The sequence below is a fragment of the Pteronotus mesoamericanus genome, unplaced genomic scaffold, assembly GCF_021234165.1.
Source record: "Pteronotus mesoamericanus isolate MK-2021 breed Mesoamerican mustached bat unplaced genomic scaffold, CSHL_Meso_final scaffold_651, whole genome shotgun sequence".
Lineage (NCBI taxonomy): Eukaryota > Metazoa > Chordata > Mammalia > Chiroptera > Mormoopidae > Pteronotus > Pteronotus mesoamericanus.
The window spans coordinates 46156557-46175290 of NW_026555325.1; the positions used below are offsets into that span (position 1 = coordinate 46156557).

The following is an 18734-nucleotide window of genomic DNA, read 5'->3' on the forward strand; positions in this document are numbered from 1 at the left end:
CATCAAGATCAAAGCATGTTAGGCAGAGATTTAGTACAGTGGTTCACCAACATAAATCAGCATTTAGAAAGTGTCGCAATTCCCATTCAAATCTACTAAATCAGGGTATTTGGAAAAGAAGGAGTCTACAATATATATAAGTAATGAGCTCTTCAGGTGGGACCTTCATGCAGCCAGCTCAATATTTATTTGTGGTTGCTTACCACCTAACCTAACTGTCAAAATATACACTGTTTGTCGACAAATATAAAGCATTCACTGTACCTATCAATCTACTAATTTCTCTCTCTCTCTCTCTCATAGAGATACTCTTCAAAATAAAGACTCACTTTAGTTTGCATAAAAGTTTTAAGTCCTTCCAAATCAATCTGAAAGGAATATGGAAACAACGAAATGCTACCTAATATTTAAGTGCCATTTAGTGTTCTCAGATTTGTAGTCTAATCAAAAGGGAGCAATAACCAGGGCAGATCTGGTCACTCAATTATATTCTGTCCATTGACACTAGAGGATCTATGTATTCTACTGAAAGGAGATAAGGCTATGCTTAATGAGGTAAAGATTATAGTTGACTCCTAATAGCTATTCTCTCTTGTATAGCCTTTATACCATACACCACTCTACTTAGTAAAGTACATTGACAGTGTCACTCAGCTAAAAGACTACATTTCCTAGCTGCCCTTGTAGCTTTGTGTGACCATATAACTAAATTCTGGCCAACTATAAGTAAGTTGAAATGGTATGAAGACTTAATAATCTCCATTAAAAATGAGGGAATCACAGCCTTTGTCTTGCATTCTCTATATAGATGCCCGGAAAAATAAATGTAATGTCTAGAGCTCCAGCAGGACCATAACATCAGGATTATACTCTAAAGATATGAGAGTATAGAGCTTTAAGAGACTGAATCCCTGATGACTTTGTAGAGCCAATATACCAGGCTTTCACTACCTAAAAGCTTCTATTATATATATTTTTAAAAAATACTTTTCTATACTTTTTTTAGTGTTTAAACTACAGTATTCTGCTATATGCAGCTGAACTTAGATTAAAATATCCACTATAAAAAAATTTTGTATGTACTATATGGTCCAAAGTATCTGTGTCAATAGTAATAAGTTTAAAACCATTTATGAATGAATATATAAGCTATGTATTCCTATTCTCTGCTTCCTTTAACAATGATCCCATCCAAGTATTGTTGAGTATCAAGCATCTGCTTCTTTACATTTGTATTTTAACAATGAAATAAATGGCAGATATATTCATACATAATAAAATGCACAAGACCATGATAGAGAAAGGATAGTGAGTCTCTCATCTCTTAGTAATCAGAAGTTGGCTTGGGTCGAGGATATCAATGTAGGGTTGCAACAAGAGGGCCGCAAATTTATTGTCCATGATCCAGACTTGGCACTCAGATACATTGTATTTGGCTTATATAATGCTTTCTGAAAATGTTAGTTTCAAATGCCTTAAAGTGCACATGCATTTCCAGTGGGCATCAACAGCCCATTGTCCGCTGTTGATGTACAAATACATGCTTGCTTTACTTGTTTATATTACCTGTCTGGCTTCTGTAAAGCACTGGCATTTACAATCTCTGGAAATAAAATAGTACATTTCTGCATCTTCCCTTCTCTCCACTGCACCTCTGTTGTTGATATTAATGATTGATAGCAAAGATTATTGTCTAAGATTAAATATATCCACTTATAATTCCAAGAATGTGCTCATATATAGCTCATTAAATATTATACCTTTACTTAGGAATATAAAAATTACTACAAATACACTAGTATTTTTTTCTACCAAAAAAATGGGGAACCTTTCAAAACACCCCTCACCATAAACACAAATACACAAAAACTCATGAAAAGCTCGTTTTGTCATCTTAATTCTGATTTCTGTTACTTAATAGTTTCTACTAAAGGTAACCCAACTCCTGAACTTTCTCCTTTCAGTTCTCACAAATTTAAAATAATTGACTCAGCTCTTAAAATGTTGTGAGAAATAGTAATGATTGTGGCCTAAAAAGCCTAAAACTTTATTTACTTCCTTTACTCTCATCACTCATAAGTATTTCTATCAGGCAAGCACTAAGCTTACATTTTAAACTTCCAGTAAATAACCATAGTCAAATAAAAGAAAAATATACCTTTAAGTCTTAAAAAGAAAAATGTTTGTAAATATGTACTTACATGTGATAACAGGCCTCTACATTTCCAAGGGGACATATTTGGACACAAAGTCAATCACATATGACTTAGTTATAGTTAAAACAGGAAAAATATACTTGTTTTGCACATATGCTTTAGATATTTTAATTTAAAGCATCTACCTAAGTTTACTCCTTTTAAACCTAAAATCGCATGGAGTTTCAGAATTCTGACCTTGTTATGACGCTTATGACAAACCTGACAGGGAAAATAAGTATTGACAAGAATCTATACAATGTAACTTAAACCAAAATATATATGATAAGTACAAGTTACATAACTCTGGATTCTGAAATTTATGTCTATATTACTTTTAATTAAGGCCATTACTGCTTTCTTTTGCTATTGGCTTATCACATACATCCTCAAGTTGAGTAATAAAACAGAGGAATTTATTTTTGCAATATGCATGCAAGCAGTTACTCTTTCTCTGTAAAATCTGATGTTTGGAATTCCAGTATGTGTGCTGTTTGGTTATATTGGTGGGAGAGAAATTGGTGTGGAGTTGGGGACATTTTCGCACCAAGGATCACATTCCCAACATTTATGTAAATTAGTATTGAGAAAAACTAAACTCTGCTCATTTTTCAGAAACACCAACAGAATATTATTTGGGAAAATCTATTAACCTGTGGCCTATTCCATATATCTTATGAAACACTCCTTTAGTTTATTCACATGTTCAAGTATTTCCATATTTTATAAAAGTTTTTTTAATTTTAAAATATATTAACAGGAAAGTTGTATTAAGTTTTAACTTAAAGTTGTTGGTTGTTTAGTGGGGGCAGGGTGTCAACCAACTGTTCCTTTTATAATCAGAATTTCTATTTCTATTGTAATATTCTGTATTTTTTTCCTCGCCTTTTCTGACTTCTACTTCCTATTCAATTATCTTCCCTACCCTTTCCAACAATACATGTTTTTCACACCATTACAAAGTAACTCAATAGTTTTTAACTTTTATAAATTGCCTGATTTTTAAAACATAAAAAGTAACAGAAATTCCAAGATTTTAGAAAGTGCCCCCTCTATGGGACTCCACACAGATTGTTGGGTATTCATCCAGACTTTTATTTTTACTTTTTAAACAGTTTTTTAGAACTTCTGGTCTCTAGATTAACTTTATGAACATCATTAGAGCAAAAATACACAAAAGCAGGTATTTTTATATATATATATATACACACACATACACACGTATATATGTGTAGATGCATGTGAATACATATAATTACATATGAAAGACAGCAACAGAAAAGTTTAATAAATGTGCTAAATTTTAAAAGTTCAAGCTTGATGTTAAATAGTTATGAAAATCTATAATGCCCTATTATAAAAGAGTACATGTCTGTTTTTGAAATTCCAGCCCTGGAGAGTAAGGATTTAATAATCAGTAGAACCAATATAAATATTTTCTTGATCCTATATCAGCCATGCATTTTTGCTTAACCATACCATAAAATCCAACCCTAGCACATGCAAATTGCAAAGGAAAGAAAAAATTGGTAATCAGGCGAGAATTGTCTTAAATAAAAAGAAAACTTGTACCTAAAGAATAGTGTTCATACAAATACTCAATGATAAATAAATTATATAAGGCATGCTGATTTCCTGCCTTCCGCGATCCAGCAGGGAACAGCACTGTCCTGGTAATAAGTCAGTAGGGTGGGAAAATACCACTGTTTAAGAAATCTGGCTTCTATCAGCCTCTGTCATGGAGAAATAAAGGAGACTGTCTCTAAGTAAGCAAAAGCGATGTTAAGATCACAAATGAAAATGGGAAAGAAGTGAAAGTCTATAAAGAGAAAAGAACAAGGAGCCAAAGACAAAGAAAAATCGGTTATCAGAGTGGCTGCAGAGGTTTTTCTAAACAAAGAATTTTATGAAGCAGCTGAAGTTCCTTACAAAAAAGACTCCACCCTACCCAGCCTCTGCTGCCACTTCTCCCTGCTCTGAAAACTCCAGCCTACAGAACTCCTCTAACTGAAAGTGCCTTTAGTGCTCCGTTTCAAGCGTTCTTTACTTTTAAACTTTCCACTCTCCATATTCAAGCAAAAGGACTTATCCTAGGTTTTCCCAGAAACATTCAGTAGTGTACTCTTCCCAACCGCAGATGTGGAAGCTACAGACTTAAAAACATCCCTATTGTCTTCCAAGCCGTTTCCAGGTGCTGTCAGCCCCCTTCCCAACTTCAAACCAGAACCTCCTCTTCACACTCTTCCTGAGGCTTAACATTCCACCCATTTCCCAAATCTTGCAATAAACACCACAATCAAAGCAAACGCAAACTCACCATCGTCTTCTTCCTGGGCTTTTATTGAGACAAATTGCACTAATAAAACAGTAAGAATGAGGAGAGGTCTTGCTTCCACCCAGTTTGCCATCATGTCTAAATATTAGACATGTGGGTCCTCCTGGGAGTGAAAAGTAGATTCTAAGGTTATTGTAGCACCATGAAGTCAACTGCGGGCTCTTCTTTCAGCACCAGCCCCAGGGCAGTCTCTGCAAACCCCCTTTTTCAGCACCAGCTCCAGCACAGACTGCGAAAACTTTTTTCAAGCGATGCAGCTTTAAATAGGAAGAATGCTGCCTCCACTTCTTTTCCTGCCCCTTTTCAGCTTGTTCAGGCTCATAACCATCCAGTGTCTGCCAAGCAACGGTCTGATTGATGGTAAACAACCAAATCAGAACACTCGCCTCTGTGCCTTAAAGTTTTCCTATTTCGTTTATGTTTTAAACATAAATGGGGCTTTATCACAGAAACAAACGTTTATTTCTCCTTTTTTTTTTTTTAGAGAAAGCCTGTTAGAAGGAAAGAGTCTTTATTCTCCCTCCCCTAACCCTTCCCCCAGACACACACCCCTTAACTTTTTCCCTATAAGCTGCAAGAGATATTAGGGATGAAATAGAGCCTGGTTTTTGGCATTTAGAAAATTCAGGACACTTGTCCACCTTAAACTTTCAAAGGATCAAATTTTAACCCTTTGTTCTGACTAACAATGTAGCATCCATGTCCCTTTGCCAGAGTCTGTTTCTGTTCCCAGCATCTGGAAGGGGAGTATTAAAACAGTGCCCAGATAAAGCCCAGGTGAAGAAACGGCTTTAGACAAATAAATTTGTAATGCACCAGCTTTGAATTAAGATCCTCTCCTTATCTCTCCATCTCTCTTTTTCAGAGAGACACATCTGCAGATCCCAGAAATTTTTGTTATATAGGAAAAGTCTACTGTGCTGATGTAAAGGAATGGGAAGTCCACTGCATTTGGATGCAGAAAGGCTCACTTCAAACATCAGCTCCGCCACTGCCCAATTTTGTAAACACGAAGTCCTTTATCTCTCTGCACTCCAATTTTCTCATCTGGGTAAAGGACTTTTGCCCTGACTACTATATAGGGTTCAGTGACACTAAAATGAGTAATATATTATTAACTAAGTTCCAAATGGAAAAGAGCTACGTAAAAGTAGATGGTGGTGTTATTATCCCCAAACCAGCTTTTCAGGGAATATGGTAGTCCCAGTTGCACATGCCATTTAAGAGCAATATCCATGAACTTTTGTGCCATACTCATGCTTGCTAAGATCTTAATGACCTTAGATATAATCTAATACATTTGTTACCTCGAGTCCACCTAGAGTCAGAATGGCTATTCTATGTAAAATAGGGGAGTCAACTGTTTCTAGTCACTCAACAGTGATCAGGTACCTGCGCTGTGCTAAGCGCTGGGAGCGAGACGATGACACAAAAGAAGTTAAAGGCATGACCATTGCCTTCAAGAAACACATGTAGATGTTAAGAAAATAAACGTGCATATAAATATTGTGAGGTGCATTAAGCACAGTAGAAATTCAGAGAAAGAAGGAGAATATAGGGTGAGATGAAGTAAGTAATACATTATCATCACTTAATAGACGAAATCCAAGAAACTTCTTTGGGACTACAGTCTCTGGAGAAGTACGCCAGAAGACGTCAATTTTCCAAGCGAGCAGCTCTGACCCAGTGCCTCTCATTCTAACTTTTCACTTAGATGTGTCTCACTTCAATTCCGTCACCACCACACTGTCCCCCAAGGGCGGCCTGCGCTCACTTAACTGAATGTGCTGAGTAAGGATCAAAATCACCGTTTACTAAATTTTTTCTTGATCCCTGAGAGAGAGCAGGACTTGAAAAACACCTTGCTTAATATTCAAAAAGAATATCAGGAAAATAAGTGCAGGGAAGAAAATGAACTATTTTGGGGGAGTGCCAGGCACAAATACTCCCATACCAAAAGGATGGCAAAATTGTTAGGCACCTTGTGTGGAATGGTAACTAAAGCGCTGAGACATTGGGCATTTACAGGAAATCTACAACTCTCAGCTATCAGGAAGTACTCTAGATACTGAAGATACAAAGATGGTAAGATCACAGGACTTGCAGCAGAATCAGTGTACATAAATACTCAGCACTTGCTTAGACCAGCATCTTAGTATCGGTTATTAAAACAGTTATTATCAGTTTATCAATACAGTTATTTTAAGTTAAACTGTAAACATGGCTTTAAAAAAAAAAAAAAGATTAAAAAAACAAAGCAAACTCTCACAGTTCCCTCCAGTTTCAGCATCCTCTTCCCAAAATCACATGGTATGACCAAGGTATAGCAAACATTTACAGGAGGGCTGAGGTCAATTGGCTTTCTCTCCTGTCCCTGTGAGCTTAGACACGTGGGCTCTTCCACTATGTTTGGCTTCGGGATCCCTCCATTCAGTTTGGAAAATAGTAAAGCATACTCAGGTGTTAACTCAGGTGAGGTATGTCCATTCAATAGCTGTGGCTGAATTCAGGATACCCTACCTGAAATGGGAGAACCCTACCATTTCTTAGTCATTGAAAAACTGATTCTAGGCCTCAGGGCTTAGTCAGAGCTCAGAAACCTGTTGCAATTCCAGTGAAGCCCATCACAAGTATACGTAATAAAATAATATGTGCCTTGTTGTGAATTTTTACCAGTTCAATTATTCACAGCAATCCTGAAAACATTTATTATTTTTCTCAACACACACATAAGGAATTATGGTTCAAAGAAGTTCACCTGCTCCAGTTGCTCAGCTAATGAGTGGTAGATTTAATACTCTATTTCAGAGATGTCTTATTCCGAAGTGAGAGGTCTCACTGCTTCCTGACTCTTAGATTTACCTGACACCAATACTTCCAGCTTCACAAGAAAGGGTACTTCTGTGTCCTTCAGGGTTGATCCCTGGCTCTGTACTTTTTTTTTAAGTTTTTGAAATTTTACTATTTTGTTACATACATTTCACAGACAGAAACCTACCACCACACACAATTCCATAACCAAATGTTTCAATTCTATCAACATTTTTAACTATTTACACTGCGTTTCCTCCACAAAAGTGCAATTGAAGACATCTTGACAAAAAGATCTTTACTGACAAGAATATATGTTTTTGCTCATTTTAAAGACGCTCATCCATTGTATTTTCTTTAAGTTACCTGGAATAATAATAAAGTCAACAGGACATAGTGATGAGCTGAGTCAGGCAGAGCCCGATTATAGAAACCAATATCCTTTTAATCAAAGTATAGCTGACCTACAAGATTACACTCCTATGGACTTTTTATCACTCCCCTTCTTTATTACATCTCCTTTGGGACATTACTCTGTCAGTCTCCTTCTCTCTTTCCTCAAAACAAAAACAAACAAACAAAAAAGTTTCCCTTACCTCCACATCTTTTATAATCTTTTTTTTTTCCTTTTACTCCCCTACCTCTCAGTTATACTTCACCCACTGTATCAGGATATCATCACCAGCAATGCAAGAGACATCCGTACTTCTTTGCCGATAAACCCAAGGATCTTTCTTCTTTGCTCTCTATAGTGTTTGATACTCTAATTCCACTTTCTTACCAAAACGCTTGCCTCTCCTGGCTGTCCTGAACGGTCCTCTTACACCCCCTACTTTTCAGCTCAAACTTCCTTTGCTAATTCCTTTCAGAAAGTTATTGTGCTGTCCAATGTTGTATTATCAGCTTTTGTCCCTCCTTGTCTATTGTCTTAGGCTATATTAACTAACAGATGCCTTGACTTTTTTTTTTCTGTCTACATGCTAATGACTTCACGTCAAGCCTTCCCTCGTAAATTATAGACCTGTATTTTTAAGTGCCTGCATTGAACATCTCCCTATGGACAAATCCCTGAAACTCAGAGTCCAGAACAAAACCATTACTTTCCATTGTTTTTTATACCAATTACGTAACACTACCACCATTATTCTAGCCCCCAAATCAGAAAACAAGAACACTCTTCTCCCTCAACCTACATCCAGTTGGTCACAGAACCTTGTTGATTTTTCTATGCATTCTTCACTCAATTATTTCCCCTTTCTAAAAAGCTAAATTAATTCCCAAGTACTTAGAAGATACAGCAACATGATATTTTTAAATTGTATTAGTAATAATGAGGAGGAGGAGGAGGAGGAATACACTCCTACTTCTTGATCCCCATCTCTGGCTTTCCTCTTTTGGCTGCAGCCATAAGAAACATACATTCTCCCAGGCACATAAGTACTTTCACAGCTCAGAATTCTGCTCAGGCTTTGACCATCTCTTTTGTCTAACTCATTCCCTCATTCAACAAATATTTGTTGAGTATCTATTATTTGCCAAGTTCTACTCAAGACACTAAGGATACAGCTATGAACAACACAGAGAAGATGCCTGAAGCTACGAGCTTACAACCTTGAGTGGAAAAACAGGAATCAGTGAGCAAACAAGGTAATTCCAGACAGCGATATGCCATGAAGGTAGTAAACAGTGTGTTGTTTTAGAGTTGCTCAGGAGTGTTGGTGGGAGCGATGCTGCAGATGGGACCACAGGGTAGACCCATTTAAGGAGATAAGAGTGAATCTGAGACCCAAAATTTTGAAAAGATCTACCCCTGAAGCACTAGAGCAAGAAAGGCATTCCAAGCAGAGAGAACATCAAGGGTGAGTAGCCTGGAATGGTATATTAATTTTCTATGGCTGCTATAAAAATTACCACAAACTGAGGGTTTTAAAGCAATACAAATGTATCATTAACTTACAAGTCTGTAGGTCAGAAGTCTGGGTCTCAACTGGGCTAAAATAAAGATGTCAATAAAGGCTGCGTTCTTTTTTAGAAGTTCTAGGGGAGAATTCATTTCCTTGCCTTTCGCACCTTCTAGAGGTCACCCACATTCTCACAGCCTCTTCCTCCATCTTTAAAGCCTGCAACATAGCATCACTCTGAAGCTACTTTTGTGGTCACATCTCTGTCTCTGACCGCAGCCAGGAAGGGGTCTTTGCTCTTAAAGGCAGATGTGATTGCACTGGGCCCACCTGGATAATCCAGGGTAATTCTCCCCACCTCAAGATTCTTAATCACATATACGAAGTCCTTTTTGATATGTAAGGAAACATATTTGCAGGTTTGGGGGATTAGGATATGGACATCTTTAAGAGGCCATTATCCCTTCTACCAAAGACAAGAATAAGCTTTAAGTGTGCAAGAGGAGGAAGAAAGCCATATGGCTGCCCTGATATGACAGAAGGTTGGAGACAAGGCCTGTCATTAAAGTCTTACAGGTCATAGGGTAGAGTTTAGATTTGTTTTTCTAAGTGCAAGAAGAATCCAATGAAGAGTTTTTAAATAGAGAAGTGGCATGCTCTCATGTACTAATTTAAAAAAAAAAATCTGAATGGCTCATGAGAAATAAATTACAGCAAGGCAATGATGGGAGTCAGGCTATCGATTAGGAAGCACTTTTAGTCCAAATGAGAAATGATGGTGTCTCAGACTAGAGAAGTAGTGAAAATAGAAAAAAGCAGAGAGATTAACCATACATTTTGGAAATAAAAATTCTATGAATTATGAGAGGTTGGGTGAAGGGAGAAATTGAAAAGGACACTTCTTCCAACTAAGTAGATGACAGAGTTGGCAAAGCCCATGTGTTGCCCCCTGAAAAACCGGCCTACTGTTCCATAGAACTGATCGACACGGCCTATGTAGATCACTCTAACATCACCCTATGTTTATTTTTTTCCCTTGTTCTGTCTTGCTTTATTCAGATTCAAATTTAAGAGAAAACATTTGAGAATTACATGAATTTCAATGACTGATATTTTCCACCAGCCTGTAGAAACCATAAATTTAAAGAATGGTTAGAGGATTGAACATAAACATACATCGACAGTAATTCTGCATTGTCATCAAAGTGTGTTCATGTTTGTAGACCAATCAGTGAATTTCATTAATAGCAGTCAGATTTTGGAAAACTATAAAACCCTCACACATTTTTAAGATGGCTTCTAAAACATTTTAGAATTACTCAAAATGTTTAAATAGCTATAAGAGTTATAAATTGTACTATATTATAAATATTTACATGTCAAATAAAAGTCATATAATAGCTTTTAAATACATGTAATAGAATTTTAATACCAAAGTGATTTTATACCCAATAACATCTAATTAAAATTCATGTACAAACTCTACATTAACAATGGAAGATGTTCTATGGCTTCTTTCTTTTCTTAAAACCATATTTCCATTCAAATTCTTCTACAGAATTTAACATATTTTTCTTTAAAAGTCTTTTATTGATTATCCAAAAAGTCTATAATAAAGACATGTTATAAAATTGAAATTGTTTCAATTTCCTCTGATTATATTGCTCTAAATATTAAAAGTTATTTTTTTCTGGATTGGGTTGTAACTACAGTTATTAATAATGCAAATTTGATTAAAACAACTGAAATATAATTCTAAAATATTTTTAATATTTTGGAACTGAATTTCTTAATAAAATGACTAAGGTCAGATCTATAAAATGCTTTGATTAAAGGGGCTTCTCTGGTGCCAATAAAAAGAAATACTCTCCCTGGTGTCTCAGTTAGTTGGGGCATTGCCCCACAGACCAAAAAGTTGCAGGTTTGACCCCCAGTCAAGGCTCATGTAGGAGGCAACCAATCAATGTTTCTCTCACATCGATGTTTCTCTCTCTCTCTCTCTCTCAATCTCTTTACCTCCCTCCTTCCCTTCTTCTCTCTCTAAAATCAGTAAACATATCTTCAAGTGAAGATTTTTTTTAAAAAAAAGAAATTTCCTTTCCTTTTTTTATTTTACATGCGCGTGAGCACACACACGCATATACATATAAATAAAAAAATTTTCTTTCTTTGTAATGTCTTTATCTGGTTTTGGAATTAGAATACTGCTGGCCTTGTAAAATGAGCTTGGGAGTCTTCCTTCCTCTTGAAGTTTTTAGACCAGTTTGAAAAGTAGAGGTATTGGTTCTTCTTTGAATATTTGGTGAGATTCACCGGTAAAGCCATCCAGTCTAGAAATTTTGTTTGCTGAGAGCTTTTTTTTTTTAATTACTGCTTCATTTCATTCATTGTGATTAATCCATACAAACTGTCTTTTTCTTCCTGATACAGTTGTGGACGGTTGTATGTTTTAGGAACTTTTTTCTTTCAGATTCTCCAATTCATTGGCATATAATTGTTCATAATTTTCCCTTACAATCTTTTGTATTTCTGTGGTGTCAAGTTGTTACTTCTCTTCTTTCATTTCTGATTTTGTTTATTTAGGCCCTCTCTCTTTTTGTTCTTGATGAGTCTGGTTAAAGGTTTGTCCATCTTGTTTATTTTTTCAAATAATTAGTTATAGGTTTCATCAATCTTTTGTATTGTTTTTTAGACTCTATTTCATTTATTTCTGCTCTGATCTTTATTATTGCATTCCTTCTCCCTTTGGGCTTTGTTTGTTTTTCTTTTTCTAGTTCCTTTATGTGGAAAGTTAGAGTGTTTATTTGAATTTTTTCTTATTTCTTTTGTTGGAGGAGGGATATTTATTTATTTAATCTTTATTATATTTTTTCCATTACCATTTAGTCCTGTTATACTCCCCACCCCCAGCAGTCACCACACTGTTGTCCACATCCCTGAGTCCTTTTTCCTTTTTGCTCAATCCCTCCATCCCCTAAGCTCTGCCTCCCCACTGGCTGTCATCCTGCCCTCCATCTACAAATCTGTCCCATTTTTCCTTGTTATTTCAGTTTGTTCATATGGTACTTGTCTTTCTCTGACTGGCTCATTTCACTTAGCATAATGTTCTGAGTTAGGCCAGTAATGCTATGAATTTCCTTCTTAGGATTGCTTTCCCTTTGTCCCATAGATTTGGAATTGCAGTGGTCTCATTTTCTTTGTTTCAAGATATCTTTTGATTTCTTCCTTGAAATCATTATTAACCCATTCATTGTTTAGTGACATGTAATTTAGCTTCCATGTCTTTGTATGTTTTTCAATTTGTTTCTTGTGATTGATTTCTAGTTACATATCAATATGGGCAGAGAAGATGCTCAATATGATTTCAATCTCCTTAAATTTTTGAGACTTGTTTTGTGAGCTAACATGTGGTCTATCCTAGAAAATATTCCATGAGCATTTGAAAAGAATGTATATTCTGCTGCTTTGGGTTGAAATATTCTGAAGACATCAATTAAATCCATCTGATCTAATGCATCATTTAAGGCTATTGTTTCCTTTTTGATTTTCTGTCTGGAAGATCTAACCATTGATGTCAATGGAATGCTAAAAATCTCCTGCTATAACTCTATTACTGTTGATCTCTCCCTTTATGTCCATCAGGATTTGTTTTATATATTTAGGTGCTCCTCTGTTGAGTGCATATATGTTTACAAGAGTTGTATCCTCTTGTTGGATTGCTCCCTTTATCTTTATGCAGTGTCCTTTGTCTATCATTATGACCCTTGTTTTAAAGTTTATTTTGTCAGATATAAGTGCTGTTACCCCAGCTTTTTATTTCATTTCCATTTGAATTAAATATCTTTTTCCATCCCTTTACTTTTAATCTGTGTCTATCTTTCATTCTTAGGTGGGTCCCTTATGGATAGCATATATATATGGGGTTTCTTTTTTTGTCCATTCAGCTACCTTATAACTTTTGATTGGAGTATTTAAGCCATTTACATTTAAAGTGACTATTAACAGGTACATATTAACATCATACTATATTTATGTGTTTGTATTTAAGCCATTTACATTTAAAGTGACTATTAACAGGTACATATTAACATCATACTATATTTATGTGTTTGTTTCTTCTATCATATTAAAATCTCCCTGATCTTAGGAACACTATTTCATTATTTATATTTGCACAGAAGTTATTTTTAGAACTCACATTGTTTGATAAAACAAATCAGTAGAATTTGATGATTACATGGCCATGAGAGAAGTAGCATTGATCATAAATAAAAATGATTCTAAGATGTCAGCCTCAGAGGATTAGGAAAATGATGGCCTTAGTGAAAGAAATCTCTAAGCAAAAAAGAGAAACTTGTTAACAGAGTAGAAGAGAGAATAACTGAGTAAGTAAATCTCTGCACATATATTAAATACCATTACCATACATTTTGAACAGAAAAATACTGTCTATTATGAATACACTATCTTTATGGACAAAAGCTAATGTGAAAATAATAATCATAACAATAATAATAAGGGCTAAAATGTATTAGGTATTTACTATATACCAAATGCTATGTAAGCACCTTATATATTATCATAACCTTCAAATCAATGTTATGGAATAAGTACACTATCTTCCCTGTTTTATAGATAAAAAAGGAAATTGATGCTCATACAAGCGAAATAATTTGTATCAAGTCATATGTCAACAAATAACTAAATCCAGCTTTGGAACTCTAGCTGCACAATTGTTTCTTTTACCACAGAGTTGAGGTTCAAAGATATTCTATGATGTCTGTCTTCAAACTATGAATAAAAGTTATCCCTATATGAAAATCTGTACTAAAAATACACCTCTCTCATTTAGCCAGAATTAGGAATGCTTTCTTTTTGTATTAAAATTTTTAACATCTTTAAATATGAATTTCCTTTTTAATTGCATACTTTTATTTTATCATATCATGTTTTTAAAAAAGATTATAATTTTACATTTTAAAATATTGTATTATCTCGTAAGGCAATCAGCAGTCATGTTTAGAAGTTATGGACAGTCTGGCAAGCCATAATCATAAATGATCTGATGAGTAATATTGACTTTTGCAGCACCTTACTGTTTATATACTGTATGAGCACACACATACACTTTGAGACTCACAATAACCCAACAAAATAATATGAGCAGGATGATCATTCCCTTTTTATATTGGGACTTAGAGAGGCTGACTTTTCATAAGTCACACAATGCAAACAACAGTCTCTAATATAAGTTTCCATGTCCTAGCACTCAATCCACTATACCTTATGATAATTAAACTGTAATGCAACTTTTACTAACTAGGAAGGTTTTACTAACTAGGAAGGTAACATTTGCAGACTGGGGGTCTAGTGCACAGCATGTAACTACAGTTAATAATAATGCATTGTAGACTTGAAATTTGCTAAGAAAATAGGTATTACAAGTGTTATCACAAAAACAATAAATAAAAATGATAACTACATGAGGTGATGGGGGTGTTAATTAACTTGATTGTAGTTATTTTACAATGTATACATATATTAAATGATCACATTGTACACTTTACATACATACAATTTATATATCAATTATAGCTCAATAAAGCTGGTAAAAAGCAATGATGATGATGATGATGATGATGATGATGCTATAATAAAGCCTGTGTAACTGTAATGATTATGAGTACAGGCTCTGAAACCAGACTAACAAAGTCCAAGTCCTGGTCCCACCACTTAATCAGCTGGGTGACCATGAAAAAATTGCATGTCTTATCTACAGCTCAGTTTTATCATCTGCGAAATGAGAATGAAACTCAGTTATGAGCTTTAAATGAGTTAATATTTGTAAAGTTCATAAGATAATATCTAGCATAAAGCACTGATTAAATAAAATAATCAACTACGTTAGTGCTTATTTTAAAAAACATGTAATTTGTCATCAACTTAAAATTTAACTGTTATAATTTTTTTTAAAAATCAAAACTCAAGGAAACCACAGGAAGTTCTCTATCACTGTATGTTCCACTCATTCCCCCATTGATTTCATTTATTAAGGCATACTATAAATAGAACAAAACTCACATTTTTAGGCAGACAGCTCCTTTGAGTTTTGACAAATGTATACAATCATATGACCACCATTACAATCTAGAGACTATTTTCTCACCCACAAAAGTTTTCTCCATTTGCAGTCAATCTTCTGCCATCCCCACTACTGGTACCATTGATCTGATTTCTATCCCAATAGCTTTGCCTTTCCAGAGTGTTACGTAAGTGGAATCACAAAATGTGTAGCTTTTGTGTGGTTCTGAGATTCATCCCGGCTCTTGTGGTATGAAAGGTTCATTCCTTTTTTTTTTTTTTAATTTTTATGTTTACATGGGTTCTTTATCCCTCACTCATAACCATTAATCCATTATTTATTTATTAAGTCTAAAATATCCTGAAACAAGGATGACTGTTTGTATTTGGGACAGATAATTCTCTTTAGCTAAAATGAAAGTCCATGAGTCAGGGTTTCCTTGAGGGGAACTTTTTAGATGGCAAGACTAGGTACAGACTACAAAGGGGAAATTGTCCAGAAAGTCAATGACATCAAAGGCCATTTCTACCAAATGAGCTTGTTGTGTTCTATATACTGCTTTAAAAAAATTAAAGGTTTAAGAGTCTCAAGTTGTTTCTCAACAAAATAAGGAGTCATTCAGCTCATCAGACACTGAGTTCTTACATTGTTCAATTGACAATTATGTGGCGGCCAGATGTCTGGGAAATGTGTCCTTGGTATGGAGAGGGCAGCAGAGGGCAAAGAAGTCAATGTGACATATTTTATCACATTTCACAAATCCACCAGTATTTTAATATTTTAAATTCTCCTGTGCATTGAGGTAAACTACTACTTTAACTCCTTTAGTAACTTCAGTTATGTTTTGCAGAGCTGTGGAATTCTCTGCCTTTGAAAAGAAATGCACGAACTTTTTGTAAACTGGCTATTGAAAAAGAATAGCATTTTATATAAACCTACCTACATATATGTTAATAACACTTAACTGTAAGTAACACTTAACTACATAAATGTTAAGGGTTATTTATGTTGTAGTTTGTTTTACATTTCATGTTTGAAATGTAAAATAATATCAGTTATCAGTATGTCAGAAGCATCCAATGCCAATCTTTAAAAACGCATTTTTAGATAGTCAATGAATAATAAAAACATTCGTCCCTATCCTCTGCCCACAGTGTAGATACATCATGTGGGAAATGGCCAGTTGTGGTCCAGTCTTAATTCTGAAAATCAGGAGCTTCTGTTTATAATTCTCACGATCACAATTCTTTACATGTACTTTAATAATTATTAGGAAGCTAAATGACATTGATTGAAAAATATATGATTCACTTGGATTATAATTTTTATTTAAATATATTCAAGTAATCAATGAGTTCACATTGGTATAAATATACAAATATGAATTAAGATAATCTCTTAAGTAAGTGAAGTCTTAAGTGTTAAAATGAATCATTGTATAGCCAAGTCTTTCAATGTTCCAAACAACACAAGGACCCAGTGGCTCATTGATTATACTGCTTAAAAATCAAGAACATTATGTTTAGCTCATACTGTCCTAATTACTATTTAATTAAAACATGTAGATATTTATACACAGAAACACATACATACAGAAAGTGTTGGTGAGAGAGCAATTCATCAACTTAATTTTGAGTATGTTCTTAAATTATTGCATCCACAATAATCTGATTCTTCTTTGATATCCAAGAATAAGAAAATCAAATGCCCCTGTGGTCAATTACAACAAATAAATGGGTTAATATTCCTACTACAAATAAAATACTAATGCAGGTTTTCCCAGTTGAAAAGTGTATTATTTTCATGTTTTATTTAAGTATGTGGGTGATATCATCTCATGAGATTTAGAGGAACACATGGATATGCTTGTTTTACAGACACTTTTGTTTTCACTGGAGTAATTACAATCATAGGATATTATTGGATGAGTTAAATTTTATAAATGAGCTTTGTCTTCCTTTTCAACATCATCTTCGTTTTTATGATTTTGGAATGAGAAGAATCTGGAAAATTGTTCCTGGAACATCTGAAAATTCTTTTCCATAAATAAAAAATATGTAGCTAAGACAACCATAGGGCACTTAGGACACTTGGCAACTTTTCTCCCGTTTAACCTAACTAAAATTAGATTTATACACATTTATTTATAATTCATGTCTTGTCGTTAATGTCTAAGACTCATTAATGGGCTACAGGAGCCACAATGTGCTTAACTTGCTAAGTGTATTCTAGATTCTGCTCAATTTTTATGAGTATGTTAAGAACTCCCCAAATTACTTCATTTATTTGGGACATGGAAATTGTCAGTAACTGAAAAAACTAAGATCCTAGGGTCCTAAGGCATGAACATCAGCCACCACACCCTCATTTCAAATGTGCCTTGCTGATCTTAATGTGTCCTTCCTACCTACTTAGGGAAGGGGTGGGTTCTTAATTCAAAAGTCATATGCAATTTAATAAAATACACATATGTTGAGAGATAACTTTGAGGATGCACATGTATGTAGTGCAGAATCCTGGCCTTCCAAGGGCTTACTTGGTTCAGTGGTCATAGACACAAGCACTGATATCTATAAAGCACATAATATTGAAATGAGTTATACAAATACAGAGAACAACAGAACAACAGGGTAGGAAGAACACGATTCTGAAAACTGTTTAGGATGTGGTAAAATTGAAGCAGACCTTCTAAGAATGGATAACATTCCATTCTCAGAGTGGCTAAAGGGGGGTTAGGGAAGACACAGAAAGAACATTCAAGTGACTCAAAGAAATTGTTAGTAGCCCAGCACAGTTAAGTCATAGGCGACTCAACACTATAAAGTGGTGGGGGGAGTGGAGCAATACTTTTTAAAAGCATGAAGTATTTACAGTAAAGAAAATGGGAAGAAGGGTGAGAAAATATTTTAAAACCAGCTGCAATAAATTCATCAAGGAACATGTATAAAGGAGCCATGAACAAAGTCAATAGGGGGGTAGGATTGAGTGTGGGGTGTGGGGATGGGTAGGTTGGGGGAGTTTGGGGGAGGGAATGGGGTCAACTATAGCTGAACAACAATAAAGAAAAGACCATTAAAGAAGAGACTTGAAAAAAAATAAATTCCAACCTTAATACCTTCGTCCTTTAATGATACAGAGTATTTCAAGATAATATCTATGATAATTAGTTTATTTCAGGGTAGTATAATTTTTTATGGTCTCAGTAAATTAATAAACTACTAAACTAGATTCTCCAGAATGCTTTGTCATTAGAGAGGCACAGAAAGACATCGATAAAAAATATCTCCACATCTTTACTAATGTAGCAAAAAGAAAGTCATTTCTGATACTCTGCATGGTTTTGTTTCTTGTAGAACCACACCCATATCTTGGCTTCCAAAAGAAGACATAACTCAAGAAAAAATGTGCAT

The 18734-nt window shown here is 34.8% G+C and overlaps 1 protein-coding gene across 1 annotated transcript in view; it reads right to left on the minus strand.

Moving 5' to 3' along the window:
• COL5A2 (collagen type V alpha 2 chain) overlaps positions 1–4614 on the minus strand; it is a 136756-nt gene extending 132142 nt beyond the window's left edge. The window contains exon 1 of the mRNA XM_054562679.1: positions 4513–4614. Within this exon, the coding sequence (XP_054418654.1) occupies positions 4513–4606 (94 nt within the window). The 5' untranslated portion in view covers positions 4607–4614. The remainder of the gene's footprint in view (positions 1–4512) is intronic.
• Between the last annotated feature and the right edge of the window lie 14120 nt (positions 4615–18734).